Source organism: Nyctereutes procyonoides, unplaced genomic scaffold (genome assembly GCF_905146905.1).
Source record: "Nyctereutes procyonoides isolate TBG_1078 unplaced genomic scaffold, NYPRO_anot_genome, whole genome shotgun sequence".
NCBI lineage: Eukaryota > Metazoa > Chordata > Mammalia > Carnivora > Canidae > Nyctereutes > Nyctereutes procyonoides.
Genome location: NW_026575046.1, coordinates 53,275,202 through 53,302,976, shown reverse-complemented (window position 1 = coordinate 53,302,976; position 27,775 = coordinate 53,275,202). Strand labels below are relative to the sequence as shown.

General features: G+C 56.2%; 1 protein-coding gene and 1 long non-coding RNA gene across 2 annotated transcripts; both read right to left on the bottom strand.

Moving 5' to 3' along the window:
• Positions 1 to 229: 229 nt before the first annotated feature.
• LOC129509852 (uncharacterized) lies at positions 230 to 7,791 on the bottom strand. Its single transcript, XR_008664421.1, has 4 exons — positions 7,683 to 7,791; positions 6,550 to 6,773; positions 1,698 to 1,868; positions 230 to 394 (listed from the first exon to the last, which is right to left on the bottom strand). It is a non-coding gene; the product is annotated as an uncharacterized LOC129509852 (long non-coding RNA).
• A 4,972-nt stretch (positions 7,792 to 12,763) lies between these two features.
• Positions 12,764 to 27,494, bottom strand: LOC129509591 (annexin A8). The gene is made up of 12 exons (XM_055325336.1): positions 27,372 to 27,494; positions 23,735 to 23,825; positions 22,962 to 23,056; positions 21,491 to 21,604; positions 20,689 to 20,779; positions 20,070 to 20,149; positions 19,637 to 19,696; positions 18,984 to 19,077; positions 18,685 to 18,780; positions 17,030 to 17,088; positions 15,943 to 16,065; positions 12,764 to 13,478 (listed from the first exon to the last, which is right to left on the bottom strand). The coding sequence occupies exons 1-12, from the start codon at positions 27,390 to 27,392 to the stop codon at positions 13,419 to 13,421; spliced, it is 984 nt and encodes a 327-aa protein (XP_055181311.1). The 5' UTR covers positions 27,393 to 27,494; the 3' UTR covers positions 12,764 to 13,418.
• Between the last annotated feature and the right edge of the window lie 281 nt (positions 27,495 to 27,775).

The window sequence follows — 27,775 nt, the reverse complement described above, 5'->3', positions numbered from 1 at the left end:
ACCACCTGGTTGGGCCACGAAGTGGGCACTCAGGGCCCTGCGCGGGGCTGGCATCTGTGGCCGTTTGCTGTGGCGGCGTGTGCCCCTTCTTACCTGCTTGCACTCTACACCTGCCACGCACGTGCACATGCACGCACACGCACACACATACAGGCACACACGCACATACGCTTTTGGGTTTAGTGAGAAACATCGCCCACCTGATACTATTTGTCGGCCTCTTTCTTTCTCGTGCTTTAGGAGGAGGCGTCCCCGCGAGCCCCCAGCTGCGATCTCCCACGCAGTGCCGCCTCTGGCCCACTGTGGACGAAGGGCGATCCGTGACTCAGGACTCTGCTCGCTTGATAACTCAATTCAGTGGCCGGGCCCCATTTGTAAGCAGTGATAGCACACTCTGCGGAAACCCGGAATCCAATTATGCCGAGGCTTGCATCATTTCTTAGCCCTCACTGCCTTCCTCGGCCCCCGGCCATCCGTCTTGCTGGCTGAAGGCTCCCGAAGGTCTGCAGGGCAAGCTTCTGACCCCCCGGCAGGGGCCTGGCTGCTCCCTTCATCCCCACAGGAGCCTCAGGTATTGGAACCAAAGCTTGAGGGGACAGGCGCTTCTCGCTCCCTGGGACTGGGACACTCAGGGCCGCCCCAGGTTGTCAGCGATCAGGGGCTCTTCATTATCCCCATCCCATACCAGCGGGGTCCTGGGCACTTGCAAAGGCCGCCCACCAGAGAGCCATTTGCGCGAGGCTGTGTGGATCACTTACTGGCAGCGAATGTTAAAGCAGAGACTTAGAAAGTCAGACATGAGGGTTTCAGCAACACAGAAAGCAGACCCCAAAGAGTTTTATCAGTTACACTCACACAAAAATGCAAATGTGCTATTAGATAAGGGCAGTGCGACTTGGCATCAGGCCATAACCAGAAATTTCTAGATTTTTCTGAGATTCACACTCACTTCCAAATTCTGGACAAATGAGGATTTTTTTTTCTTGGAAATTTCTGATGGCCTATATTTGTTGCATGGGCTCAGCCTCCTCATTCTATGAGAACTCACTTGTTCCTCTGCACCCCCTCCCCCACCTGCCACTCCCCAGTTCAGCCTCCTTATTTAATAAACTATTTAGATAAGGGATGTCTTTCAACTTGCATGTCAGCTCTAATAGATTGGTAGCGGCTGCTCTAAAAACCGGGTCTAGAAGGATCCTGACCTAACTGAGCACAGAGGGGAAGAATGCCATGTTCAATTAGCAAAGCCTTCCATGTGTGCCAGAGGGGGAGAAGTGGCATGTGTGTCATATCATTTGCTATCTTTGCACTGAACCATTCTAAGCTCTGAGAGGGGCCTTGTTTAATAAGATAAATAGGCCAGGTCCTCAGCTTGTCACGCCGTAGCAGGGATGATGAACTGGCAAGTGTCCCAGATCAATGGATGGGGCCCTGGTGGAGGCAGATATGAGTATCACTATGCCAGCCTGTTGAAGCACTTGGACTTTGGAGCTGGATGTTCCTCAATACACATCCTGCTTCTGACGCTTAACTGCTGGGTGGCAGTGGACTAGTTATCTAACTGCTCTGAGCCACTGTATCTTCAAATGTAAAACGAAGATAATACATAGCTCACAAGGTCATTGTGGTCATTAAATGATATCAGATGTTGAAGCCTTAGATGTTTACCTTATAATAATGGTTACTCTTATAATTACCATGGGTGGGGAAACACACGTAGGTCTCTAAATTTTGTCTTGAATACAGAAAAGTCTCCATAGAGGGGCCTTGTTTTGAAAAGGCAAACACGTGGTATATAGACAGCCTTCAGCAGAAGACAGAAACCATTCAAAACAGAGGAGGACATTCTGTTCCTCGGTTAAGGAAACCTGAAATGTGGGATAGAAAAAAAATATTAGGGTCAAAATTCAGAACAACTTTCCTGAAACAAAAGTAGACTTGAATTTATTGGCTGAAAGGAAAATTGATACAGAGTGATCAACACTGAAACAGATGCTAATAAATGAATATTTGACTTCAAAGAAAAAAATTCCAAGACTATGCAGTGAAAAACCATTCCTCCAAGAGCCAGCTAAAAAAAGAACCCCAAAACCTAAATCAAAAAAACAATAACACAAAAACTCAGACCAAGAAAAGCACTTCAACAGCGGAAGAATAATGACCTCTGAAAATATACAATCTCAAAAAACAAGGAGAACACTAGTGAAAATGGTCAAAATTAACTTTCTCAGAGCTCTGGAAATTAGCCAAAAGGTTGCAACATTCTGAGTATAATTTATTCAAGAAAAATGGATGAGTTGTGGTAAGAATAGCCAAATTTTGTTGTGTCTTAACTTGCCTTACTCCCATCCTCCTTTCAAGGCCCATGGTGCATTTGCAGACCAAAATTCTCACAGCTATGGCAGGGAAAACCAGCAGCCTGGCAGTCACTGGAGAGGACAGAATGGGTTTGGAGCTTTCCAAAAAAAACCCATTCCCAGAGAATTATCACTATTTGATCTGACAGTTCCCTGAAAAAGCACCCTTCTTAGGGATTATCTTTATTTGACATGGCTCAGTGCTTGCTCTGTGCAAACAGCCATATCCTGAGGGCATTTGTCAAAAACAATCAGCAGCCTGGGGTAGCAATACCAGCTGGGGCTAACAAGAGGCTGATCAAAACTCCTGAAGGGAAGAACTGGGGAATGAAATATTCATAGGGACTTGGAAAAGCACTGGCATATTCCTGGAATTCCAGAAGGCCACATGCATGTGTTGGGTTGTATATACACCCAAGAAAGACCTGTGCAGGGCTTACACTATGATTGACCTTGAGGCTCTCAGCAAGCAGGAAGTAAACACTGAGAGTTGTAAGTTGCTTGCTGGCCTGTTGAAAACATAGCTTCACACACACACACACACACATTTCATAGCAAAAGTAGGAGGACTTAGTGGTTCAGGTACTAAAAGAAGTCTCTGTCTAATCAGTAGATGACCACTAAACTAACCAGGAGGAAACATCAGTAGCCATATGTGACAAAGAATATTGAATTTAGATAATTAGTCCAGAAAAACCACTAAACAAACAAACAAACAAGCAAACAGAAAAGGCATCAGTACGACAATAAGAAAAAGAACCCCGGAAGAAGTTTGTTGTCCAGAGTTGCCACATTATATTATTTAAAAATGCCAATTTAAAAAAAAAAAAACAAAAAAATAAAAATAAAAATAAAAATGCCAATTTTCAAGAAAAAAATATGAAAGATGCAAAGAAATAATAACAAATGGCCTATTCAAAGGGAGAAAAAAAGTATTCATTAGAAACCGCCACTGGGGAAACCCAGACATTCAAATTACTGTTAAAGACTTTTGATCACCTGTTATAAACATCTTTAAAGAACGAAAATAAATTATGTCTAAAGAATTAAAGAAAAGTATGATGATATCTCACCAAACAGAGAAATAATAAAGAGATAGAAATTATAGAAAAGAGCTAACTAGAAATTCTGGTTTTGAAAAGTACAATAACTGAAATGAAAAATATATTAGATGGGCTCCAAAGAGATTTAAGCAGGCAGAGGACAGAATTAGTGAAGAGAAGTCATTTGAAGATAGATCAGTTGAGATTATACAGCCCGAGGAACAGAATAAAGAAAGAAGAAAGTGAACGGAGCTTCAGAGACCTGATACATCGAACCTATCAACAGATGCATAATGGGAGTCCTGAGAGGAGAAGAGAGAGAGATAAAAAATGGCAGAAAAATATTTGAAGAAATAGTTGTCGTTATGTTCTCAAATTTGTTGAAAAACATTAATCCACACACCTTGCGCTGCAAGTAGGATAAACCCAGAGACCGACATTTAGGTACATCAGAGTCAAACTGTCAAAAGGCAAAGACAATCTTGAAAGTAGCAAGAGAAAAACCTATCAAAAGCAAACCTCAATGAGGAGATCAGCTGACTTCTCATTAGAGAAGTGGAGGCTGAAGCAGTGGGATGCCACATAGTCAAAGCGCCACAAGACTGTCGATTGAGAACTTTCAGTCTAGCAAAACTATCCTTGAAAAAACAAGAAATTCCCAAATCAACAAAAACTGAGATAATCCATCACTGTCAGACCTTACCTATAAGAAATACTAAAAGGAGTCCTTCAGCTGAAATGAAGGACATTAGATCATAACTTGAATCCACACAAAGAAATAGACTGTTGTAAAGGCAGTTATGCAGGTAAACACAAAAAAGAGTAGTGTGATGAATTTTTGTTACCTTTTTCTTATCCTGTCTGATTTAAGAGACCACTGCATAAATGATAATTATGAAAGTATTGATGGGCTTATAACATATAAAGATGTAATTTGTATGACAACAAAATACCTGAAAGTTGGTTAACATGATAAAATTAATCAAAGTATATATCACATTAATAGAATAAAGGACAAAACCACATAATCTCAATAGATGCAGAAAAAGTACTTGACAAAGTCCAATATTCTTTCATGATAAAAACACTCAACAAACTAGAAAGAGAAAGGGAGCTTCTGAAGCCTGGAAAAGATTATCTGTGAAAAACTATATCCAACATCATATTTAATGGTGGAAGACTGAATGCTTTCCTTCGAAGACCAGGAAGGCGGCCAGGAAATCTGCTCTCATCAATTCTGCTCAACATAGAGCTAGAGATCCAAGACAGGGCAATTGTGCAAATAAGTAAACAAGTGAGTAGATAAACAGAAATAAATTACATCCAGATTATAGAGGAAAAAGTAAAACTATATTCACAGGTATGATCTAAGGCATTCACAAAATAACTATTAGAACTAAAATGTGAGTTTAGCAAGTTTGAAGATATGAAATCAATATAAAAGTTTAATATATTAAAAAAGTTTAATGTATTTGTATACACTAGCAGCAAACAATTCAGATATAAAATTAAGAATATTATTCCATTTTTAACAGCATCAAAAATGCTTAGGACTAAATTTCATAAAAGAAATATAAAATATATATATTGAAAACCACCTGACACTATTAAAATAAAGAAGACCTAAATAAATAGAAAGATATCTTATATTCATGGATTTGGAAGACTCGATACTGTTAAGATGACATTACTTCCCAATTGGTCTTCAGAGTCAGTGCAATCCCAATCAAAATCTCACCTGCCTTTTTCTTTTCTTTCTTTTTTAAGATTTTATTTATTCATTCGTGAGACACACACACAGAGAGAGAGAGAGGCAGAGACACAGGCAGAGAGAGAAGCAGGCTCCATGCAGGGAGCCCAATGCGGGACTCGATCCTGGGACTCCAGGATCACACCCTGGGCCACAGACAGGCGCTAAACCACTGAGCCACCCAGGGATCCCCATCACCTGCCTTTTTCTTAGGAATTTACAAGCTACTGCTAAAATTCAGATGGAGATGCCAGGCACTCAGAAAAGTCAATACACTCTTAGAGAAGAACAATGTGAGAGGACCCACACTCCCCGATTTCAAAACTTACTATGAAGTTGTAATAATCAAGACCGTGTGTTACTGGAAATGGAATAGAACTGAGTTCTGGAAATAAACCCTTCCACTTGCAGTTAGTTGATTTTTGGCAGGGGCACACGGACAGTTCAGTGGGGTAAAAAGTCTATCACAAATGATGCTGGACAACTGGATATCCACATGCAAAAGAATGAAGTTGAACCATTATCTCACACTATATACAAAAATTAACTCAAAATGGATCCAAGTTCTGAATGTAAGAAGTAAAACTATAAAGCTATTAAAAGAAATGAAAGGATGAGAGACACCTGGGTGGCTCAGCTGGCTAAACATCTGCCTTTGGTTCAGGTCATGATCTCAGGGTCCTGGGATTGAGTCCAGAGGCTGGCTCTGTGCTGGGTGGGGAGTCTGCTTACCCCTCTCCCTGCTCATCCTCTCTCTCTCTCAAATAAATAGATAAAATCTTTAAAAAAAGAGAAATATATGGGTAAATCTTCATGACTTTGGGCTTGACAAAGGATTCTTACATATGACACCAAAGGCAAGAGCAACAAAAACAAAAAAAAAACCTAAATACACTAGATATCATCAAAATTAAAAACTTATTCTTCAAAGGCCACTATCAAGAAAGAAAGAAAAAAAAAACCAACCCAGAAACAGAAAATATTTACAAATCATATATGTGATAAGGATCTTGTATGCAGAATATAGACAGAAATTTTACAGCTCAACAATAAAAGACAGCTAACAAGTGAAAACATGGGCAGAGAATTTGAACAAACATTTCCCCAGAGAAGACACACACGTGACCAAGAAGCACATGGAAGGACGCCCAAATCAGTAGTTACTAGGAAAAAGCAAATCAACAGTGCAAGATGATAGCACTATGTACCTGCTATGATGGATTTAACAAAAAAGACAAATAATGACACCTGTTTATGAGGATGTAAAAAAATTAGAAATCTCATGTGCTGCCGGTGGGCATATAAAGCGGTGCAGTCACTTTGGAGAACAACCTGGCAGGTCCTGAGGAAAGTAAATGGAGTTATCACGTGAGTGAGCAATTCCGCTCCCAGTACACACCCAGTAATCTGAACGCGTATGTTCACGCAAAGTCGTCCATAGTGGGTTCGTAGGAGCCTCAAAGTGAAACAATCCAGATGCCCTTCAGCCGACAAGTGGAGACACAGATGTGGCCTTCCCGGGGCGGGGGGGCCTGATAGGGACAACGCTGCTGATCCCCAAGCTCCACTGAGGGTGGAGCTGTCAAGTAGCAGAGGAGATACAAATACAAATACAAAGGGCTCCTAGGGATGTGAAAAGCATCATGTGTTTAGACCATTTGTCATCACAGGAAGACCACACTTTCCCCAGCGGACTAACAGTGATCAAATTTTGAGAATTTACTGTTAGTGAGAGGATTAGGAGACTGACTGGTTCTTTCCTTTTCCTAAAGAAAAAGTCGACACAAATGTCATTTTGGCGGCAATTTGGCAAAATTCATCTCAATTGCAATGCCGCATGAACTTTGATCCAGGCGCTGTATTTTAGGAGTCTGTCGTCTGACTGACCTGTAGGAATTCTTACAAGAGGGGCACCTGGAGGCTCATGGTCGAGCATCCGCCTTCAGCCCAGGCTGTGACCCGGGGTCCTGGATCGAGTCCCGCCTCGGGCTCCTGTGGGGAGCCTGCTTCTCCCTCTGCTTGTGTCTCTGCCTCTCTCTCTCTCTGTCTCTCGTGAATGAATAAATAAAATCTTAAAACAAAATAATTCCTACAGGAATGTCTATCTTAGTATTATTTCCAAAAAACAGAAGACCAAAAACACCCTAAACGTCCACTGAGCAACGACTTGCACCTATTGGGTGCTCAGTAGTCACATCCCCGGGCACTTAGCAGAGATCTTAGCGTAAGTCCACACAAAAATCTGCACACAAATGTTCATCGTGGCTTTCTCTACGATATTCCTATTGATGGATAATGTACATACGACACAACGCACAATTCTTAATTGTTAAAATTTGATATGTTTTGGCAAGTTCGTGCCTGCCTGTAGTCCCCATTTTATGAGACTTAAAATACTTCTAATACCCTAGAAAGTTACTCTGTGCCACTTCCAGTTTATCTCTGCCCGTTGGGCCCACCCCCAAATCTTGGGGCCAGCACCAGTCTGATTTCTTTCACTGTGGGTTAGTTTTCGTATGCATGGGGTCCTACCTGACGTGCTCCTTCACGTGGGGCTTCCTCGGATCAGGAACATGTGTCAGAGACTCCTCTGTGTTATCATGTGCACCGAGGGCCCATTTCCTTTGTAAAGGCCCGCTAGCATTTCCTGGCATGGATCCAACACAATTTATTTGTGCATTTTCCTGTTGATAGATGCTTGGATTGTTTCACATTTTAAGAATAAAGCTTCTGGGGGCAGCCCCGGTGGTGCAGCGGTTTAGCGTCCCCTGCAGCCCAGGGCGTGATCCTGGAGACCCTGGATCGAGTCCCACGTCAGGCTCTCTGCACGGAGCCTGCTTCTCCCTCTGCCTGTGTCTCTGCCTCTCTCTCTCTCTGTGTCTCCATGAAAAAATAAATAAAATCTTAAAAAAAAAAAAAAAGAATAAAGCTTCTGGGCAGCCCAGGGGCTCAGCGGCTTAGCGCCGCCTGCAGCCCAGGGCATGATCCTGGAGACCCGGGATCAAGTCCCACATTGGGCTCCCTGCGTGGGGCCTGCTTCTCCCTCTGCCTGTGTCTCTGTGTCTCTCATGAATAAATAAATACAATTTTTTAAAAAATAATAAAAGTAAAGCTTCTGTGAACATTGCCGTATAAATCCTTTTGTACGAGGTAAGTTTTCACTCCTTTCAGCCAAAAACCTAAGAATGGAATTGCTGGATCGTACAGTAAGGCATTACGTTTAAATTTATAAGAAATGACCGAACTTTTTTCTTTTAAAGATGTTATTTATTTAATTTTATTTTTTATTTTTTAAAAGATTTTGTTTATTTATTGGAGAGAGAGAGAGTGAGAGAGCGAGAGAGACAGGGAAGGGGCAGTGGGAGAGAAAATATTCTCTGGGCCCAGTCGGGAGCCTGACACGGGCCTCGATCCCAGGACCCTGGGGGGAAGACCTGAGCCGGAGTCCAGAGCTGGCCCCCCAAACTGAGCCCTTGGCACCCACTGAAAGGTTTTCTAAAGCTTTTACATAATTTACTTTGTCACAGCAAAGCGAATGTGTGGCACTTGAGAGAGAGGAGCGAGCGTCCTCGTGCGCTTACTGGCCCTTGCATGTGTCCCTGGGAGGGCAGGTGCCCGAGGGTGTCCTCCACCCTGTTACCAACTCGTAGAAAGACCCTGTCCTCCAGCTTTATGGAGCCCTAACGGGCACAGGTGAGCAGCGTGTGGACATGCTGCTTGTCGCGCTGCAGTGAGAGGCACTGGGTCACCTGGGTCACCTGGGTCACAGCGCGGTGACTAGTCTCCCGGGCTGGGGCCACCGAACAGCCGCTGCTCGGCAACTTCCAGGTCTGTACCGAGAGCCAGCAGTTAGGGGCTGCGAGCGGCGGAGGCCCCAGAACTGAGCCCTCAGCCCCACACCCCGTGCTCTCTGGCCAAGGCCTGAAGGGGTTCTTAGACATTCTGACATCAAACTGCTTGTTCGGGATGCTTTGGGACCCCTTCCTCCAGTCTTGGACTTGTTCATTAATTTTCTTACTGGTGAAGTTTAAAATTTTGATGAACTCTAGTTTTGTTTTGTTTTTGTTTTTGTTTTTTTAAGATTTTATGTATTTATTCACAAGAGACACAGAGTGAGGCTGAGACCCAGGCCGAGGGAGAAGCAGGCACCCTGCAGGGACCCCGACATGGGACTCGATCCCGGGACCGGGGTCACGCCCTGGGCTGGAGGTGATGCTCCATTGCTGAGCCCCAGGGCGCCCCCAGATAAGTGTTTTTGAAACCTAATTGGAGAGGCCGGTGGCCCCGCAGAGCGCAGAGCGGGTGTGCAAGGGAGCTCGGGCTCCCCCACCAGTGGTCAGGGGGCCCGGCCCGCCAGCCTCCTCTGCAGTAGGTGGGTCTGGGGGGCGGTGGGTCGAGGGGGTGGGCAATGAGGGCAGGTAACCTTGCGGCCAGCAGAGGGCACAGCGCCAGCGGGTCCCGGGCCACCCGGTGCCACTTGCAGCTGGGTAGGCACTGGGAGGGCCACAGGGGTGGCCCTGGCTCTGCAGGGGCAGCGGGGGCTCCTCAGTCACACGGTGGGGGGGGGCTGCAGCCCTGATGTGTGAGGCCCCATGGTGTGTCCCCTCTGCCCGGGGCCCCAGCCCTTAGAGGCTCCCGGTGTCCCTGGAAGTCCCGGGTCTCAGTGTGCCCTCCAGTCTCCCGCAGCTGGTCTGCACTTTGACTCGCCCACTGGGAGGCTGAGCCCCAGCTCCGGGCAGCGAGAAGGCGGCTCCGGTTCTGGCCGTGGCTGCTTGACCCACTGGTCGGTGGTTGGTGGGGCGGGTGGTCGGACCTGTTGCCTTGGTCATTGCAGCGGTAAGCAGGTGCCCGGCAGGTGCCCGGCAGGTGCCAGGAGTCGAGAGAGGATGCATCCCCTTCGTATGTCCAGGGCTGCTGTCCTCAGGGCGGACAGGAAGGCTTCCCTCTCAGAGTCCAAGAGGCACCCGGTGTCTGGGAAGCAGGCAGTGAGGGCGGCTCTGTTGAAGCAGAAAAGGACTCTGGGAAAGGCCATTGGGCAGCGCCGAGGGCAGACCCGGTCCCAGGTCGGGGGCTCCTTCTACCAGTCGGCCTCGCCAGGAGGAGGCCGGGCCGAGCTTCGGGGATGAGGCACCTGGGGGGGGGTGACTCCCTAATCCGTAGAGAGCCAGGAAACACAGTGCCATCATGGGCCGATGACAGGGGCCCACGTGGGGAGCACCCAGCTTCTCCTCTTTTGCTGAAATCAAACCGACCAGACCCCAAATTATCTTTAAGAACACAGATGCAGGGATCCCTGGGTGGCGCAGTGGTTTGGCACCTGCCTTTGGCCCAGGGCGTGATCCTGGAGACCCAGGATTGAATCCCACGTCGGGCTCCCGGTGCATGGAGCCTGCTTCTCCCTCTGCCTGTGTCTCTGCCTCTCTCTCTCTCTCTCTCTCTCTCTCTCTCTTCTGTGTGTCTGTGACTATCATAAATAAATAATAAAAAAAATTAAAAAAAAAAAAAGAACACAGATGCAGTAAAAAGGAATAAAAAAGGAAAAAAAAATCCCAGAGCCATTGGAAAAGTCCCTTAGGACCGTGTCTGTTTTACCAGAAGTGCCAAGAGGTTGTTCCAGCAAACGTGACTTGGAGGTGCCGTGTCCCAGCTTGAGGGTGCCTGGCCACGTCACTTCGCCCGCAGCCCCAGAGTCCACTGGTTGCCCCAGGCCGCGAGCGCTGACGGCCAGACGGGAGCCAGCTCGGGGGAGGCCACGCACCACTCTGCCTGTGGGGTGCACTCTGCTCTGCCTGTGGGGCAGAGGTGCCCCACCCGGGCCAAAGCGCCGCTGCTCAGGGTCCCCACCGGGCACATCGGTGTAACAACGGTGTCTCCCCAGCTGCTTCCGCTACCACGTGTCTTGAGGCTCCTGTTTGACGGCGTCAGGCTAGTTTTGGGGGGGCCTGGGGCCAAGGCTGTACGCTGAGGGATGGCAGCACAGAGTCTTGTCTGAGGGCAGAGGGTGACTCAGTGATTCAGCGCCGAAGCCAAGTCCAGGGCAGGACCTCAATTAAAGAAAAGAAGGGGAAAAAAGCACCAGGACGACCCCAAGGCCTGGCCAGGGCCACACGGGTCGTCATGCGGCCTGCAGGGCCCCTGGGGGCCCCACTTCAGCCCCTCCTGCCACTGCCCTCATGGGGTCAGGACTTCACACCCACTAGCTGCCCTGCTCGTTGGTGATCTAATGGCCCCAAATCGTTGACCCTCTTCCCACGGGCGCCTGGGGACTGCATGTCCTCCCCTGGAGGCTGCTTAGGGTTAGGGTTGGGGTTGGGGTTGGGGTTAGCATTAAGGTTAGGGATAGGGTTTAGGGTTAAGGTTAAGGGTAGGGTTATGGTTACGGTTAGGGTTAGGGATTAGGGCTTATTGTTAAGGATGGTCTTTGGGTTAGGGTTAGGGTTTAGGGTTGGTTAAGGTTAGGGATAGCATTTAGGGTTAAGGTTAGGGTTAGGGCTAGGTTAGGGTTAGGGTTGAGGGTTAGGGTAGGGTTGGGGTTGTGGTTAGGGTTAAGAGTAGGGTTTAGGGTTAGGGTTAAGGTTAGGGATAGCATTTAGGTTTAAGATTAGGGTTAGGTTAGGGTTAGTTTAGGGCTAGGGTTAGGGTTTAGTGTAGGGTTAGGCTTGGGGATGGGCTAAGGGTTAGGCTCTGGGTTAATGTTATAGTTAGGTTAGGGTTAGGGTTAGCTATGCTGGCCTGTTAGGGATTAGGTTATGTTTAGGATTATGGTTATGGGTGCGGTTGAGGTTGGGGTTAGGATTAGGGGTTAGGGTTAGGATTAAGGTTACGGGGGGATCTCTGGATGGCTAGGTGGTTTAGCGGAGCCTTCTGCTCAGGGCATGATCCTAGAGTCCTGGGTTGGGTCCCACATCAGGCTCCCTGCATGGAGCCTGCTTCTCCCTCTGCCTGTGTTTCTGCCTCTTTGTGTGTGTCTCTCATGAATAAATAAATAAAATAATTTAAAAAAAAAGATTAAGGTTTGGGATAGGGTTAGGGTTAGGGATTCGTTTTAGGGTTAATTTTGAGGTTAGAGTTAGGGGTTAGGGTTTGGGTTAGGGTTGGGGTTGGTATTAGGGTTAGGGTTAGGGCTAGGTTTAGAGTTAAGGTTAGGGATAGGATTTAGGAGTTAGGATTAGGTTCAGGGTTAGGGTTAGGGTTAGGTTAGGGGTAGGTTTAGGGTTAGGGTTAGGGGTTAGTGGTTAGGGTTCGTGGTAGCTTTAGGGTTCGGGTTAGGTTTGGGGTTAGGGTTAGTTTAGGGCCAGGAGACCCCACATCTGGACCAGCTGATGGCAGCCGGCTCCCCCAAGCCACTCCCCTTGAGAGCTAGGTGAGCCACAGGCTGGAGGAGGAGCCCAAGACCCCTGCCTCTGAAAGATCCTAATTTACTGGCAGGAAGTATCCTTACTTGAGTCATCCCTAGGGCGACCGCAGGCTCTGAGCTCAGCGTGTCCTTGCTGGGAAATGCCCACCCATGCACTCGAGGTTGATTCATCCCCCAAAATCTTATCATTGATTTCTTTTACGAACATTGATCAATTTGGTCCTTCCCTGGTCACTGCTAAAATCCCTGAGGCAACTTAGAGTCGAATACACAACCTTTATTCTGGAAAGCACCACACAGGCATCTGTGTGTCGGGCACTGGGTCAGAATAAGAGAAGCTGCAGGCTGGCGGAGGGGAGGGAGGGGCAGGGCACCTGCAGGGCCGGCGCAGCCTGGGTGGGGGACGTGCCCTCGGCGGGACATGGGTTCGCAGCTTTCCTCTGCAGGTGAGACACGGGGAGAATGTACATCCTGCCTCCAGCCTCAGGTTTTGGCGCATGAATGTTGGTGGCCTCCCAGTGGCCCGAGGGCCCGTGCGTCGGCTACGCACGTGTGTGCTCTGAAGGCCGCGGCTCTCGCAGCCTCTGGCTGGCCTTTCCAGGACGCTTCTCAGCGGAGGTGCGCGTGGAGATGCCTCATTCTCTGGGCTTTTCTCTGCAGATCCTGATTTAGTCGATGGGGTGGGGCTGTGCAGCTGTGAAACCCGGGCCCAGTGGCCCTGCAGCGGCCAAGCTGGGGGGTGTGGGGGGGAGGCCAGCACCGTGCTCACACCCGGAGCCGCCTCAGAAGCGGGGAGATAGAGGAGTGAAAGGCTAGCTGGGCGCCCCAAGCCCCCGCCCCGGTCCCCGGCCAAGGGTGGGCCGAAGGGCCCCTGGGCTCCAGCTTCTCGGCCCGGGCTCCGCGCTGAGCCCTCAGGCGCTGCTGCCCACCAGGTTCAGCAGGGCGTTCCTGTAGTCACCGCTGGTGTCTTCCTGGGGACAGGGACAAGACGGTCACGGGGGTATCTGTCAGCTGAGGTTCTTGCTAGGACTCGTTCGTGCTCCCTGGGGAGCGAGGCTGGGCACCCCCTGCTTCCCGGGAGGCAGGCCCACCCTGTGACACTGCAGGACATTCGCCTGTGTCTCTGACTCTCCTCCTAACGACAGGGGAGCTCAGCGTAGGAAATGACTCACAGACACCGTCCTGCTCTGGGGCCAGGAAGGCATCTTGGTGGCCCCTGGTTCCACCGGCTGCGCGGGCCTCCCCACGGTCTGTTCAGGCCCCGCGCCTGCCCAGCCGCCCGTTTACTCAACAGTGACCGTCACAGATCAGGGAACCGAGGCAGGAGGCAAGGCGCCCAGTGCGGGGCCTGGGTCCGGGTGCACGCACACCCAGACAGCAGCTGTCGCTCACTGCCCCTGCAGCTGGGACAAGTCTCCTGTCACCACCCCAGACTCCACCTCATCTATCAAATGCCGGTGCTGCTGTGGCTGGGAGCCTCCTGAGATGTGCTGAGGTGCAGGCAGGGAGGCGCGGGCTTGCCTGCGCGGCTCACGTGGGGGTCACACGGCACCTGTGTCTGGGTGCGCCTGACCCCGCACGGCCCACGGCGGGACCCCACGTCTCCGGGCCACCCGGCGCCCGAGCTGCGAGGCAGGCCCTGAGAGTGCAGGGCCGGGGTCTGCGCAGCAGGGGGGAGCTCCCCGTGTGCCAGGAGGAGGACAGCGGGGGGCACCGCGGCCGCTGGGGCACTGGGTCAGAAAGGCCTGGGCCGGCTCCACATCCTACGTCCTACGTGCCGGGGCACTTCCCACTCATGGGAATCAACGGATCCTTAACTTTCACTCAAATTTGCTGGTACAATCCTTTGGGCCTGAGGTTTCCTGGTAGATTTTTAACCACATTTCAAATTCCTTCCTTCCTTCCTTTCCTTCCCCCCCCCCTTTTTTTTCTATTGACAGAACAATTTCTGTAATACATTAGTTTTGTTTTCGTATTTTTTTTGAAAACCAGTTTGTCTATCTTTTAAAATGCATGCCTATAACGTTATAAGTGAGGTTTTTAATCAATTTTCCTATTAATTTCTATGCAGGAGTTTTTAATGCAGGTATCGCTGTTGGAAATCATTTTTTTTTCTCTGATGACATCTACAGAGAGTGGTCTGTACGCAAAGAAAGCACCTGGCCACCTTTGCCACAATTCCAACTAAATGCAAGCAAGGCCTGAAGGAGGTGGGCTTCTTGTATGTGTAGACAGGGGATTCTGTGATTGATTATTGCTCATGCACCAATTAGCCTCCTAAGTCTCTCCCTGTCATGAAGTCTACACCCTGGATGGGTCAAAGTCACCATTTTTGCTCAGTGTGGCTGTTCCTCTGACGTCTGACTGCAGCTCCTTCTAACTGATGCTGAGAAGGTAGAGGAAGCTCCCTGAGGCCCCAGAAGCCGTGTATGGTTGAAAAAGATTCCTAACCCTCGGCGGGCCTGGGTGTTGGGGAGCCATCAGTAGCCCGGGCTGGTTTGCGGGGAGCCCTCCTGTCTTTTGGCAAGACTGGCTGGGAAGCCAAAAATGAAACAAAGAATAATTCCACCAGCCTTCATCCCCACCTACCGCAGCTCCATTCTGAACCATATTAAAGTAGAAATGCTTAAAAAAAAAAAAAGTAGGGGATCCCTGGGTGGCGCAGCGGTTTGGCGCCTGCCTTTGGCCCAGGGCGCGATCCTGGAGAACTGGGATCGAATCCCACATCGGGCTCCCGGTGCATGGAGCCTGCTTCTCCCTCTGCCTGTGTCTCTGCCTCTCTCTCTCTCTCTGTGACTATCAAAAATAAATAAAAATAAAAAAAATTAAAAAAAAAAGTAGAAATGCCTTTTTTTCTTTAAACATAGTGTGAGCTGCGTGTTTCTTGGAAATACGGTTGACAACAGACATTTCTAGAATAGCTTAGGGATCTGACTTAGCAGCCAGGGAAGACTTGGGACCTACCTCCAGGCGTGACTTCCCTTAATGAAATAGTCAAGGCCTCATTTGCATTAATGACTAGAAAAGCTATTTCATCTGACTCATCTCCTTAAAATTGTGCTGCTCCGACTACCGAAGCCTGGATGTGAGGGCGCCTGCCTGATTCTTCCCAAATGACTCCCTGTCGTTGGCGTCCAGATGTGGTTTCCTTTGCTAGGGCTCAGGGTGTTCTTTTCAAAGGGGCTCCCAGGAGTCCAGGGCAAAGCCAACCGTAGGCCTGAAGCACCCAGGCCTCCGTGGTCTGGCTTTGTGCCTGCCCTGGCCCCTCGCCTCCCCCGCCCCCGCACCATACCGACCCCCTTGCCTGTCCCCACACACCGCATGACAACGAATGCAGAATGAGACCCCTACTGGGAAGGGATGGACACAGGTTATGTGGGCTGTGGCCCAGCCCCCGGGTCACCCCGGAGGTAGAATCGGGACCTCGCGGCTCACCTCAATCATGCTGCTGAGGGTCTTGCTGTACATCTTCATGAACTGACACTTGATGAGATTTAAGTCAATCTCACTCCTCGAAACGATGTTTCTGATCAGGGTCCCATCGCGTGTCCCTGCTCCCTGGATAAAAGGCAGTGGTCAACAGTCACTGCTGGCCTCTCCGGTCCAGTCCCTGCTGACACACAGGTCTGTGCTCTGGGGCAGGCCCTTCCTCGGGGCCGGGGATACGGGAATGGGCCTCTACTTCAGGAGAAGCGCTGAGAAGGCTGCTTCCGTGACTCGGGGATTCCCTTCATTTCTTCTCCCTCTGGCCCACATGTCTGCCCATACTGGGAGCCAAAGGCCCCAAGGGCAGTGTGTGTATGTGTGTGTGTGTGTGTGTGTGTGGTGCTTGCACATGGTATTCGAGACACAGGATGCTCCCTGTTCCAGGAGGAAGACTTCTCCCTAGAGCAGCAACATCGTGAAATTCAGCTTAAGTGGCCAATTCCCCAGCAACACCTTCCCGCCTTCATCGTCAACTGCTCCCACGGCCGAGCCGCGGGCCCGATGGGCTGGGATGCCCAGCGCTGCCTCTTGGGCCACAGGCGAGCCCGGGCCGGTGCTCCCGGCGTGCACGGAGGAGGAGGGCCGCGTGTGGCAGCCTCCCTCTGCACGTCCGTGCAAAGGGTGCCCTGATTTCCTGGCCGTGTCGACTTGGGCTTGCCCAAGGGCGTCACATGGTGGCATGAAAAGGAAGCAGGACTGGCCTGGGTTCAAACCGAGGCTCCACCAGGTGCCAGCTGAGTGACCTGGATCACAAGCCTTAGCTGCGCCATCCGTGGGATGGCACTCATGACACAGGCTTCACAGGGTTGTTAGGAGAGGTCAGTGCACTGCACACCTGTGAAAACACCTGCTCAAATTCACCCGTGGCTTCCCTTCCTTGGACTCGGTTTACCCTCTGCCGATAGAGCGTTCGGCCCAGCAAGGGGCTGGAGTGAGAGGAGACACGCGTGTCACAGCGGTGGCTCTGACCGCCCCGTCTTTGACATCGGAACCGAGAGGGGAGGAGAACGGGGGGCACAGAGGACAGAACCGTTACCTTCAGGGCATAGTAGAGCTGCTCGGCGAAGTAGCTGTGGAGGTTCCGCGTGCACTTCACTGGCAAACAGGAAAGCTCTGTCAGTGCTACGGGTTGCAGTGGCACGTGTACGTGTTTACTGATTTACGCCTTGCCTCGGATCTTGGGGGGGAGCATCATGCGGTTCCTGGCCTAGTTGCGTATGTGCTGCCTGGCTTCGAGAGGCTCTGCTCCGCGTAGGGAGGGCAGGCCAGGAAGCCAGGGGCCCTGGGCGCAGGCTGAGGGTGAGCCACGAATGCACGGGGTCTGCGGGGCTGGCCCACCTGGCCCGGCTCTGTCCAGGGCAGCCCCTGGGCCCCGACGCTGCAGAGCCAGCTCTGCCCAGAATCTGGTCCTCAGCTCCACAGAGGAACCGGGACTGTGCCCACAAGCCTCAGGTGCCCTCTGCACGTCACGTGTCAGTAAGGCTCCTCCGTCTGAATTTCCACGTGGCGGCAGAGCCCAGCCCTGGAGCACCGGGGCACCGGCACGTCTGGCCCAGGGAGCCGGCCCGTGTTTGCTTTCGTGGGTGCTGCTTCAGACTCGGCACCTGGGTCTGGGAGCTTGGCGCTTTACTTAGGGCAGCAGAGAGGGCGTGGGTCTTGCTGTTGTTCAGCTCTCTGCTGAGGGCTGTGACCCACTCCCTGACCTGCCTGCCTTGCTCCGCCCTGGCCCGGAACTGAGCGGTGGGCGTCCTCAAGGACAACTGAGGAGCAAGCGCCCTGTGTGGGGCCACTGCGCCCCTTTGCTCTTCCATGCCTGAAGGTTTATCCAGGAGGCCCTCCAGACCCCTTGCAGGGGCTGACTCGCGCTGGGGCAGGGTCCTCGCTGAGACGCCCCAGCCTGGACTGGTTTTCATCCCAGCAGTCAAAGCCACCGGGAACTGTTGAGGTTGCAGTGTACCCACACATGTGTGGAGCTCCCCTGACCGACCCTGAGTGGGGCCAGCCTGGTGTGGGGGTGTGTGCCCTCACCCTGGTGCCCTAGCCGTGGCTCCATGATGGGAGGGAGCAGAGGAAAAGCCCCTCTGCCCCTGGGCCTCGGCTGTGCATGGACACCTCTCCCTGTTAACTCAGCTCTGCACCCTGTGACCTCAGCTCTGCACCCTGGTCTAAGTACACTTGATGTCAGGCTTGAGGGAAGGCGACCAGCGGCCCCAGCATCAGATCATCAGGCGTGGAGTCTGGATTGCAACTAGACATCATCATCCCTTCAAAGGGCAACCAAGGCAGAGACTAGGGCCCCTGCTAAGGTCTGGACAGGTGACTTTGTTTAGGGCTTAACATCACAACCAAGACGTTCCCTGTGTGGTTGCTGAGGGTGTGTGCAGGCCGGGGGCCAGGCACGATCCTGCCAGTGTGCACATGCCCTCACATACACACCAATGCTCACTTGGATCACGCTCACACCTACGTTGGCACACACACTGCACAGGGGTTATGGGGGCAGGACATGGCACCCTGGAGACAGCAGGGTGGAGCAGTTCCCGTGTCCTGGGCCCAGAGGCACATGCGTGTGGCCTGGAGGCACGGGGCCCCTTGAAGGTGGACATGGGGACCCCCTTGCTACTGTGCCCTGGGCCAGCGGGAGCCCCTGGCTGCGGACACCAGGTGGCTGAGCACCCAGCAGTCTCTTACCCACTGTGAGCATGGCCTCCTCCAGGGAGCCATGGGTCTCACTCTTGATGCTGTCCTCAATGCTCTTGCCAGCGATGCTCTCGTATTCCTCAAACACTGTGGGGAGACGCCTCCTCTTAGGGGACCTGCAGATCTCCGTGTCACCCAGCACCGCAGACGGAGACTGCACATCTCTGTGCCACCAGCGACCTCCGCCCGGTTCTCAGGGACAGGGTCCGGGCTCCCTGGCGGTGTCCCCCGCTTCCCGGCCCCTGCGGCCGCCCTGCTGGAGCCTGACGGGCCTCCCCCCTCCCCAGTACCTCTCAGCAGGTGGGTGGCGCTGCGCGTGCACAGGATGGTGATGAATTTCATCTCGTCCGTCCCGTGAATCTTCTCGCCCGCTGCGTACAGATCCTGGTATTGCGGCCACCGCAAGGGGCCACGAGAGAGGGCACGGGGCTGGGGTCAGCGCCCATCCACCCACCGGGCCCTCCTGGCTTGCCCTCCTGGCTTGCTGTCCCCGAGAAGTTAGAATCCCTTCTGGAAGTCTGCCCAGAAGCCGCTGGGCCCCCTCCCTTGGGGCCCCGCCCCGCCCGAGGCCCCGCCTCTGCTGAGGCCCCGCCTCCCGAGGCCCCGCCCCGCCGCTCCGGGACCGCCCTGCCCCTGAGCATCTCTAGGCACCCACCAGAACGCTCCCCTCCGGTCCTCGGAGGCCCCGCATCCCCGTCCATGGCTGTTCCTGAGCTTCGGTGGACCCCCCCCCCCAGTTGCCCTCCTCCCCATTTCTAGGTCTCCCCAACAGCCGCCCCTTCCTTCTGGAACCCCGCGGGCACAGGTGTCCAGAGAGCTGAGCGGGTCCCAGCCTGGCCTAGTGTCGCAGGGAAGCCAGGAGCATCAGCCCCGGGGGTCAGGATGCAGGGGTGAGGCAGGCGGCCCACAGGGCGGAAGCTGTGGGCGTGGTGACTGGCCTCACCTGTGCATCTTGGACGGCCTGTCCCCGGTCCACGAAACCACTCACATCATCCCTGCTGCCCTAGAAACAGAAGCGGTGGCTGTGATGGGCAGGAGGGCGGCAGGGCTGCAGCGCCCTTGGGCCGTGGGGACTTCGCAGGCCGGTACCCTTCTCCAGGCCGGATTCCTCACCCAGAGGTGACACTAGTGAGCCTCTGGGAGCTGGGGACGCAGGAGCGCGGGTAACTGCATGCGCCACCTGGGGCGGGCAGTAGGGGCCTGCTGCCCCCAGTGCCTCCTCCCCGTCCTGGGCCATGCCGCAAGGCCGTGCCGGGCAGGGGTGCGAGGCCCCAGCCACACTGATGTGTCCGAGAAGCCAGGCCCTGACGACCCCCTCCCGAGCCCAGCTGCTGGGGTGGGCCAGGCGGGGGCTCCCAGGAGCCGAGCAGTGCTACCTGCAGCAGGCACACCAGGATCCTCTCCAGATAGCCGCTGGTGTCGGCCTGGATGTCTTCTTCCAGGCTGGACCCGTAGTCTGAGGGGAGATGGGAGCCTGAGGCACAAACGCTCAGTCCTATCCCGGCCCCGTCTCCCGCGCTTCTCTCCATGGAGGCCTCCTGGTAAGGACAATCCCGGGGCGGGGACACCCTGTGCCGAGCCCGATGGCGGCGGCTCCAGCACCTGGTGGTCACTCAGAACGAGGACGCCGCACCACACGTGGCCGAGCTTGGAGCACAGGGATAGGTCTGCCTGGCACCTCCTTGGGGGCTGCCTATGGGCTCTGCTCCACTTGGCGGGGACAGGCTGGCCTCTGCCTGCCTCGCGTCCCGGGGGCGCCACGATCGCAGGCCTGTGGGCCCCCTTCGCCCCTTGCAGCAGGGCCTCCCTGCTCGGCTCCCGGGGCCAGCCGCGCCTGTGGGCCTAAGGAGCTTCGAGAGCATCCGGCACAGGACGGGACACCCGGCAGGTACACAGCGCCCATGTGCAGAAGAGCCTTCCCGGGGAGGCCCAGCACACGGCTCGCCCCTCGCCGCCTACCGGGCAGCTCCCAGCCGAGGCCCAGCCCTCCCGTACCTGCCTCGTACGCCTTCATTATTTCCTGCAGGTGATTCTTGGTCCGAGAAGCCAGGATTTCAATGATGACCCCCTCTTTGGTGCCCAAGCCCTGTGGATAAACCCTGGTGTGCGGGAGAGCTCCTCCTGTGCTCGCCCGCTGCGTCCGAGGAAGGGCCTCGGGAGGAGGGTCGGTGGGCACTGCGCCCCTGGCCCTCCCGTGGGGCCTCTGGGGAAGCTGCACGCGTGTCTCCAGGGGCAGATCCTGAGGGCGGGCGATGGGAGCTGTGTCTCAGCCCTGCCCCATGCTGGTGGTCTCCTGCGGGTCACTGGGTCACGCCTCCTGCTGAGCCCAAGCATCCTCATCGTCCTGGGATGAAGAGCAGGCCCCCCCACAGGACGATGGGAGGTAACAGGTGTGATGTGCCCAGTGCACCCAGCAAGTGTCCTCTCAGTGGAGACGATGACGGGGCCCCGGCCCTGCCTCCCTCGTTATCTGTGGGTGCTAAAGGAGCGGTGGGGGTCATGGGCGATCCGAGGACCCCCCCCACACACACAGACGTCCCACATCCCGCGCCCCTGCTCTGGTGCCGTCCTGAGAAGTGCTGACCTGGCTCCCTGGTGGCCACGGGATGGCAGACGCCTGCCCGTCTGGGTCCAGTGGCAGTCTGGGCAGCAGGCTGTGGGCTCATGGGGCTTGGCCATCCCAAAAGGTGGCTCAAGGGGGCTCGGGGGTCCCAGGGCCAGGCCCCCGTAGGGAAGGCATCCCCAGCAGCGACTCCACAGGGCCACAGGGCTTCTGCGCCCCCACCCACTTAGTTACCTTCATGGCCTCATGCAGCTCCTTGGCCTCGTATCTGTAGGGCGGGTACATGAGCGCCACCATGAGCCTCTCGAACTTGCCGCTCAGCTCCGACTGCAAGGTCTCAGTGAGGTCCTAATGCAGGAAGAAGGAAAGGTAAGGTGCAGGTGCACCCAAGTGGCGGCGGGTCCCGGGGGCTCTGGTGGACTCTGTGGGCTCCCCCGCGGGCCACGGCTGTCATTTCTTGGGCCAGGAACTCAGGCTCTCTGAGCACCAGGACCCTCACCTGCCACGCGGGGACGGTGCCACTCCTGCCCTATACACTGCTCGGGGGGCTGGAGGAGACACGGGCCCCCTGAGCTCTCGGGGCAGCGCTGGCACATTATAGCCCCACGTGCACCTTTGTGGTTGCTCGCCTTCAAGTCCCAAGGTGGCCACAGGCACCCAGCATGTGCAGGAACAAAGGCGGGCCCGTGTCACCTGGGCCTCCTTCCAGGGGCAGCGTCTCACCAAGAAGCCCGAGGCCATGCCCTGCTGATCTGCACAGTGGAGCCGGGGACCAAGGGCCTCGTCAGATTTGGATTTAAATCCCCACCTTGCTGCTCACAGGTCTGGGATTGTGGCACTTACCTTAGAACATCGGTTTTCCCTAACGCCGAATAAAGAGAATAATGCACAGAATAAAGAGAATAATAAAGGTTAAGAGAAAGAAATTACTAAAAAACAATAGTGCCTGTGGTGCCTCCTGGAAAGATTGGGCTTCGTTGGTCACCTTCCGGCATTAAATCCCCAAACCAAGGACCTCTGGGTGCCCCTGCACCTGTGCTTAGGTAGGACCCTCGATGCCTGGCTCTATCCTGGGGGTGGAGGGAGGGGAGAGAGAAAAGGGGTCCAGTGGTTGTGCTCCCTGCCTCTGGAGCTGCCTCGATGCCGAGCGAGTGGACACAGAGGGGGTGCAGAGGGTGTCCAGCCGCAGGACAGAGGGGAGCCTGGCCACACCTCTGCCCCGGAACAGGGAACCATGGGAATGAGAAGGCCTTCCAGGCTCTGGGAGCAGAGTGAGCAAAGCACAGAGAGGGGGCGACATAGCTCAAGGATGGGGCTATGGAGGCTGGTGAGAGACGGGGTGGGGGTGGAGAGGAAGAGGGGGGAGGGAGCAGGGAGCCCCGGGTGTGGGGAGCCTTGTGTGCAGGGAGCTAGGGCAGCCAGGATGAAAGCGGGGAGGGGAGAAGGGGGAGGAGGAAGGGGGCGAAGGGGGGGCAGGAGCTGGAGGAGGGCGGAGGGGGGCTGAGAGGGGAGCCGGGGGAGCGGGGAGGGGGTGGGGGACCCACAAGTACCTTAAGCAGATAAGAGTGCAAGCGGCTGGTGAATTTCCCACCTCAGATAACCAACTAGTGTGTGTAGCGTGGGGTGCCCCCCAGAGGCCCTGCTCTAGGCGAGGCTCCTCGCTGCAGCCACGCTTCCGGCCCCCCCCCCATGTCCCCCCCCCTACCTTGCCAAACTGGGCCTTGAAGGACCTGGCGATTTGCTGCCTCTGCGCATTGCTCCTCCTGGTGAGCACATCGATGATGGCCTGCTCGTTGGTCCCTGAGGGGTGCGGGGCATGAGCTGCGCAGGGGAGGGCAGCCCCACACACTCCCAGCTCCAGAACCTGACGGCTCTCCTGGGGTGGAGAAGACACGCAGGCACAGGCTCCTCCACCCTCCCCTCCCCTCCCTTCCCCTCCCTTCCTGGCCGCATGTTGGGGGCTGGGGGGGCAGGGGTGGAATCGAGGACCCTGTGGCCTTCCTTCCAGGCTGCCCGGGACATACCCCGGGGCGAGACCCCCTCCCTGCATGCTCCTCTGCTGTGGGAGCAAGTGGGATCCAGGGCCCAGCATCAGGTTCAAGCTGCCCGTTCCCGGGAGCACCTGCTTTCTCCCAAAGTGGAGGTGAGAGCTGAGCCCTCCCAGAAGTGGAGGCCGCGGGGGTTCCTCTAGGAAGGACGCAGCCCTGGCCTCTGCAGGCAGGCCCAGTCCACCCCGCAGAACTGCCCACCCCCCCCCCCAGCCCACGGGGTACGGGAGCTGCGAGGCCAGTCTGGGGGCCAGCAGGCTCAGGCCCACACAGGACGCACGTGCCCACAGACAGCCGGTGCCCCTTCCCCGGACTGGGCAGGCCCAGCCTCCCTCCCTCGACTCCAGCGTGGGGCAGGCTGGGGGTGCCTGCAGGCTTCCAGGGCGGCCCCTCCTCGACCCCCCAGAGGGCCTGTGAGGACGCCACCCACCGATGCCCTTCATGGCTGTGTACAGGGCCTCTGCGTCGGGCTCCGGGTTGAAGTGGGGGCTGCCCTTCACTGTAACACCCTCCTGTTCCATCTGCAAAAGAGCCCGGGCTCGTTCGGAGGGGGGCACGCGGCGGGCAGAGCAGACCACCAGCCCACCCTGCACCTGCCCTGCACCTGCTGGGGGGCACGAGGCCCGCCCCCTCCCCTGCCTGGCGGCCCTCCCTGACCCTGCACCCCGGACGAAGTTCTGCTTGGCACCCGCTTGTGCTCCGGCTCCTTCAGGGCTGCAGAAGCCGGGGCTTGGTGTGGGGGCCCCGTGTGTCCATCAGCTGCCTCGCCCAAGGCAGGCCTGTCCCGTCAGGGTGGCTGCAGGGGCGTCGTAAGGAAGGTGAGGCAGAGCCGAGCTGCTCCGTGCCCACGGCCATCCTGACAGATGGAATCTCAGCTGTCAGCCCCTCACCCTGTGCCAGCCCTGGGGGGGGTCGGGGTGTGCTGACGCTTCAAGGCGGCTGGCACTGTGGCCCCTGCGGCGCTGCGCCCACTCCTCTCCTGAGGCCTTTGGTGTCAGGAGGAGGGAAGAGCCAGGAGGAGGCCCTGGGGGGGCCCGAGGAAGGGCCGTAGTGGTTTATTGGGGTGACAGGCCCAGCAATCAGCACCGCTGCGCTCCCAGCCACCTAGCTGTCCTCAGCGGGGCCCTACAGCTTTCTGCATCAAGCCTCTTGCCAGAGCTGTTCCTGGATCTGTCACGCTAGGATCCCTGCGGCTGGGGGAGGTTTCGGGGGGGGGGGTAGTGGGAGCTCCGGAGGAGAAGGGCGGGACCCTGGGGGGGTGGGTGCAGGGGTACCAAGGAGCGCGGATGGTGAACATCCAGGGAGGCGGCTTCCACGGGGTTAGGCAGGCCACACGCACTCTTGGGGTGACTCAGGCCTGGTAGGGGAGCCCCTCCGAGTGAGGGTCCCCTGAGAGCCCATAGCCTGCCTGGCCCGCTCCAGGGTGCTGCTCCCCTCTGGGCTCCGGGGGCTGCTGTGTCCCCTCTGTGGGGGGCTCCTTCATCACTAGGCTGGCACCGGCCAGAACCACAACCCCGTGCCCCTGCCCCTGCCACTGCCCCCACCCTGGGGTGTGGGCTCCAGATCGATGGCCTCTCCCAGTTGGTGCCATGTGGGGCAAGCGCTGCCCACCCCCACCCCCAGGCTCCTCTGGGGAAGGACGCCCCCCCCAGACCACAGCGCACGGGCGCGTCAGGACAGGCTTCTGGAGCTGAGCACGCTGCTTCGAGAGAGAGCAGACAGGCCGGGAAGAGGGGCAAGTTGGAGGTGAGGCTGCCTCCTCCCGGGAAGCGGGTACTCGCAAGAAGCAGGGAGCCAGCGCCCTGGCTGCGTGTCCCGGGGCCAGTGCAAGTCCGCAGGCTCACGGGGGACAGAGCCTCAGGATTAGAAGGAACTGGAGGACGCCCTGGAAGCTGGGAAACAAGCTAACCGAAGCACCTGGGCCCTGCCCAGATCCGGACCCCTGACCTGGGCTGGCCGCAGGACGCTTTAGCCCCGGGCCCCTAGAACCTGGAAGGTGAAAGTGAGCGATCCTCCTCGAGTGAGTGTCCTGGAGAGAGGGATGGTGGAGGAGTGCGGAGACGGAGACGGGCGTCAAAGGAGCCTCAGAGATACCCCGTGGGAAGGAGCTCAGTCCAGGCTTGTTTCCCTACTCCGTCTCCCCTATTCATTGCTCCATTTGCCCTCCACCCCCTCACCCACTTTCCCAGCTACCCACCCCCTGGTCCACTCATCCGTTCACCCAGTCATCCATTCTGCACCCACTCAATGGCCACACCCACCCATCCGTTTATTCATTCATTTAATCACCATGTCCATCCTTCTATCCATCCACCCCCACCCACCCACCCACCATCCACGCATCCTTCAAGCCCTGATGAGATCCTGAAAGCACGCCCCATCTGCGGGGGGTCTATAGTCCTTTTGACTAACAGAGGAGAAACTCTATAACTCTTCCTTTGAGTCTCGAACATCTGGTAACAAATTTCCCATCTCGTTTCTTAGCGCCCATGTCTCAGCCGGCAGCATTGGAAAGGGGTCCCCGTGCGCATTCCAGCCAGAAGAGCCCATGTGGTCTCCCGGCTGCCGGTTGTGTGTACCCCCCGCCGTCCCCTTGCTTGTGTGGCCTGAGCTGCCAGGACCACTGCTTGAGTCGCTCCTTCATGCCAGGCCCCGGCTCAGCGGTTCCAGGCGCCAGGGGCACCGTGCTCACGCCCTGACAGCGGCCGAGTCGGTGGGCAGCGGAGTCGGTGAGCGTGACTGCCCTGGAGCTGGGTGTGGGGCGCTGGGTGGGGGGGGGCTGCTGAGAGGCGCTGCTGGCTCCTGCTCACGGCCTGACTCACCAGCTGCCTCCTCCCGCTACCTGGCTGGTGACTCAGGCCCTCCCCGAAGTGGGCCTCGGCACCAGCACCACCGTGGGGCCCTTGTCTCACCCAAAACTGGCGCTGCCCCGGGGGAGCCTTGTGACCCGCTGCCCCGAGAAGCCTCAGCCTCTCCCCAGCCCGGAGCTTCGGGGGACAAGAGGTACAACTCCGGAAGCAGAGCCCCAGCGTCTGCGGTGGGCCGTGGGCCCCAGGCGCCCCAAGCGCCCGCAGTGGGGGGACGGCCTGGGCCCTGGGCCGGTGCAGGCCTGTCCAGACAGGAGCGTTTCCCTGGAAATGTGACTCAGCTCTGCCTGTGACTGTCGGGGAGCGGCCACACCTTGGCCTTTCCCGACATGAGGCCGCCCGGGGACCCGGAGCAGACTCGGTCTCTGTAAAGGAGGCACAGACTGGCCCAGCTGACCCCTCGCGCCCAGGCGCTCGTCCCAAGGCCCTCGTCCCCAGGCCCTCGTTCCCTTCCCCATGGAGCCGTGGGCTGCCCCCATGCCCCGGGGCGGGGCTCTCAGTCCTGGCACCAGCTCAAGGACCTCCAGTGGCCCGCTGCTCTGAGGGGAAAGCCCAAGCCCCTCAGGCTTTAGGACGCGTTCCCTCGCCTGCTCCTCAGGGCCTCTCTCCGGCTCCCCCTCCCCCGCTCTGCGCCTCCACTAGTGTTCCCTCTGCGGGGAACCCTCTGCCTGGGTCTCCTCTGACGCATGCCTGTGCACACAGACCCCCCACATGCATGAGTGCCTCAAACACAACCCCTGCCTGCCTGGCTCTGCCTCTCGGCCCAGCCCTTGGCCCCCAGCCCCCCTCCCGACCCCCCCAGCCTCCCCCCCAACCCCTGCCCTCCCCGGCCCCCCACCAGGCTCCCCCAGCCCCCCGCAGCCTCCCCATCTCCCCCCACCCCCCAGCTCCCTTCCAGGCCCCTCCAGCCTCCCCCCTGACTCCCAGCCCTCCAGGCCCTCCTAGCCCCCCCAGCCTCCCCATCTCCCCGCACCCCCAGCCCCTCTCTAGGCCCCCCCTAGCCTCCCCATCCCCGTGCCCCTCACCCCCCCTTCAACCTCCCCTCCAGCTCCCAGCCCCCAGGCTCCCTGCTCCCTTCATCCGCCCGCCCCTCTGTCCCCTCTGTCTGGTGTGGTGTCCCCGTGCTGGGCGATGGTGACTGAGCGCACCCTTCCCCAGCCCCCCAGGAGCCCCACCCTCGGCCGCTTGCTCCCCACTCACCCAGGCTTTCCACCAGGCCATCCTGCTGCCTCCCGATGGATCGGATCGCCTGTCCCCAGGGATGCGGAGCTGGGGGCGGCCTTCCCTCTCTCCAGAGTCCGCAGGACTGGCCCAGGCTGTCCTTTGGGGGGGGTGGCGGGCGAGCAGCTGCGGCCCCACCCAGCCCCGCCCTGCCTCCCCGCCCCCGCTCCCCCCCCCCCCCCCCCCGCACCTCCCAGCACCTCCCAGCACCTCCGAGCACCTCCCGGGCCTGGAATGTGCCGCCTCTGCCAGGGCGTGGGCTGGGCTGTTCTGTGGACGGGAAATCCCAGTCCCAGCCTTGGGACCCACGGGGCCCACAGAGCTCGCTGCCCGCGTGTCTGTCTCCCCTGGGGCCTCCCTAGGGAAGGAGGACAGCAGGCCCG